We start from the raw sequence: 2,959 nt of genomic DNA, 5'->3' as shown, positions 1-2,959 counted from the left end.
AGAGAGAATATGGCCCGTCCCCTCCTGTCAACCCTTAGACTCCCAAGAAAGGACTGTCAGGCTGAGACTGCCCGTAATTTCCTCTGCCAGGTTCAGGCTGAGACCGCCCGTAATTTCCTCTGCCAGGTCCGAGGGAGGTTAGAGCTTTGTTCTGAAGGGGCAGCCACCAGGCAGCAGAAGGGAGGGTCCCAGGACCCTTCGGTGGTGGGCTGAACGCTCCCTCCTTTCCTCCTCCTGGGTGTCGTGGAAGATGGTGTTGTCAACTTCAGAGCAGCAGAGGGGAGGGGGTGGGGGGGGTGGGGGAGTCTTGCCAACAACCATCATCCGGACTCTGAATGGGAACCGTGGGGACCTACCTCCCCTGCCAGCCCCCACTGTCACCCCCGTACCGCCCAGGCAGGGCTGGCTGGCTGTGCCCCACGGCTCACTCTACCGTCCTCCACAGGGGTCTCAGGGGACAGGCTGAGCACGAGAACAGGAGCCCTGTGGGTCCTCGAGCAGTGCCCTCCAGGACCCTGCAGAGGCGGCCTTGGTTAAAGCCAGGGAGGAATCTCCCCGCTGAAGGTGCTCACAGCATCTCCTTGTCCCTCCCCCAGGTGCCCTCGTTGCCTGCCTTCCTGCCCACACTCCCGCCTGCTGGCCCTGACCTGTGTCATCATGCCTCGGGGCCGGAAGAGCAAGCGCCATGGCCGCAAGAAACGCCACCAGGCCCAGGGGGAGACTCAGAGTCTCAAGGGTGCCCAGGCCACTGAGGCGGCGGCAGCGGCGGCGGCGGCAGAAGAGGTAGAAGAGTCGCCCTCCTCCCCCGCTTCTGTTTCTCCGGGCACTCCCCCGAGCTCCCCTGCTGCTGGCACTCGCCAGGAGCCTCAGGGAGCCCCAGCCACTACCTCTCGTGATGAAGGGGTTTCATGCCCAGGATCTGAAGAGGGTGCCCAGAGCCAAGGTGAGAAAAGTGCAGGTACCTCCCAGGCAGCACCTTCCATTCGCAGCAGTCGCAGAGATCCTCTGACCAGGAAGGTCAGACAGTTGGTGCAGTTCCTGCTGGAGAAGTACAAGACGAAGGAGCCCATCCTGCAGGCAGCACTGCTGAAGGCTGTCAACAGGAAGTACGAGAAGCACTTCCCTGAGATCCTCAGCAGAGCCTCTGAGATCATGCAGGTGGTCTTTGGCCTCGAGCTGAAGGAAGTCGACCCCAGCAGTCACTCCTACGCCTTCATCAGCAATGTGGCCCTTCCCAGCGAGGGAAGTACAAGTGATGAGTCGGGGCTGCCCATGTCCGGTCTCCTGATGATTCTCCTGGGCCTGATCTTCAAGAAGGGCAACCGTGCCACCGAAGAGGAGATCTGGGAATTCCTCAGTGAGTTGGCTTTCTATGCTGGGATGAGGCACTTGATCTCTGGGGAGCCCAGGAGGCTCATCAGCAAAGATTTCGTGCAGCAGAAGTACCTGACATACCGCCAGGTGCCCAACAGCGATCCTCCGCGCTATGAGTTCCTGTGGGGCCCGAGAGCCCACGCTGAAACCAGCAAGATGAAAGTGCTGGAGTTTGTGGCCAAGATCATCGGTACCGTCCCCAGTGCCTTACCAGATCTCTATGAGGAGGCTCTGAAAGATGAGGAAGAGAGAGCCGCGGCCAGGGCTGCAGCTGTTGCAGAGGGCAGACCCCTTCCAGGGCCAAGGCCCGCAGCTCCTCCCACATGTAGCGGGGGAGGCCGCGGGCAGTTTGCTCACTTTGTTTTGGAAGAGAGCAGTCAGGCTCCTAAATAGTGCAGAGTAGTAGGGATGGAGGGAACAAAGTATAGATCTTATTTATCTTCCTGTTTTAAACTAGTAACTTCTATATATTATTGATTGATTTAGGTTTTTTCAAATGTTTTTTTCTTCTAATAGTGTGTTTTCTTAAGAATATGAATTCGTGAATGACATTGCTTGCATATTTATTGCTGTTTAAAGAGTTCTGAAGTTACAGTTTTGGTACATGTAAAAGGAATTCACGAACCATCTATATTTTCTGTATGATCCAGAAGTAGAAAACAGGGCACTGCAACAGACATTGTCATGGAAATGTGAAAGGCGACCACAGAAAATATTTAGAAACAAAAAGTGGAGAAAACAGAGTAAAAGCCATTTAACTCGTGGTTTGCCTTATTTCGTTTAAACTTTCATTTGGTAGAAATAAAAGATACTTTGACTGATTTAGCTCATTTGTGAGTATTTGTTTCTTTTGCCCTGGTGCACTGCATATTCTCTGCTACCTACTGGATTAAAAATAAACTCTGATGGAGGGTGGTACTTTGGGGTTCATAATAATCATATCATAACTGCCATTCATCAAAAACCCAATATTGCTTAATGAGTATGCCACTGCTTTACATGTAGTACATAACATTCCAACATTCACGCAGGAGAGGATTTAGCAGACTCCCTTTACAGGTGAGTAACTTGCAGGTGTCTCAAGTTCACAAGACTGATTAAGTGACCTTGCTGGGTCTAGTCCCCTGGTCTGGAATAGTCTAGAGCCTACACTCTTCCACTCCTCCCAGCCTAAGCCAGACCTTACGTCTTTTAATTCATTTTTCTTCTCACCACTCCAAAATGTATCTCATGGGATAAAAGGGGCCCCGTTCCCAAAGCACTGTTTTGGAATACAGTAACAATAACGCTGAATAAGTGAATGGTATGAATAAAAAGAAAAATTTTTGGTGACAATGGGATCTTCTACATATGCAATGTCAGATACCCTGAAAAGATCAGCATCTCCTCCTTTACTCTTCAAGTTTCTCAGGGACATAAAAGCCTTGGTTTAAGAGCTGTGTCCTCAGGTCAGGGGAGGGAGGAGTCCCAGCCTCTGATAGTTACTCAAGGTGAGGACCTTAGAACAGAAGGGGGCCCCACAAAGTCTACCCTGCTTTCTCCCTTGTGTGGCCATGCGCAGAGCTGCCTGTCTGAAGGTACCCCT

General features: G+C 52.2%; 1 protein-coding gene across 1 annotated transcript; it reads left to right on the top strand.

The window, feature by feature from the left end:
• The first annotated feature begins 657 nt into the window (after nucleotides 1–657).
• LOC101339049 (melanoma-associated antigen B4-like) lies at nucleotides 658–1,767 on the top strand. The gene has a single exon (XM_004331185.3). It carries the CDS (start codon nucleotides 658–660, stop codon nucleotides 1,765–1,767), a length of 1,110 nt encoding a protein of 369 aa, XP_004331233.3.
• Nucleotides 1,768–2,959: the final 1,192 nt, after the last annotated feature.

Source organism: Tursiops truncatus, chromosome X, assembly GCF_011762595.2.
Source record: "Tursiops truncatus isolate mTurTru1 chromosome X, mTurTru1.mat.Y, whole genome shotgun sequence".
Taxonomy (NCBI): Eukaryota; Metazoa; Chordata; class Mammalia; order Artiodactyla; family Delphinidae; genus Tursiops; species Tursiops truncatus.
The sequence above is the reverse complement of the archived record's forward strand: the minus strand, read 5'-3'. Positions and strand labels throughout refer to the sequence as shown.

Coding starts and splice junctions, on each gene's coding strand:
- LOC101339049 (XM_004331185.3), top strand. CDS start 658: ATGCCTCGGGGCCGGAAGAGCAAGCGCCATGGCCGCAAGAAACGCCAC.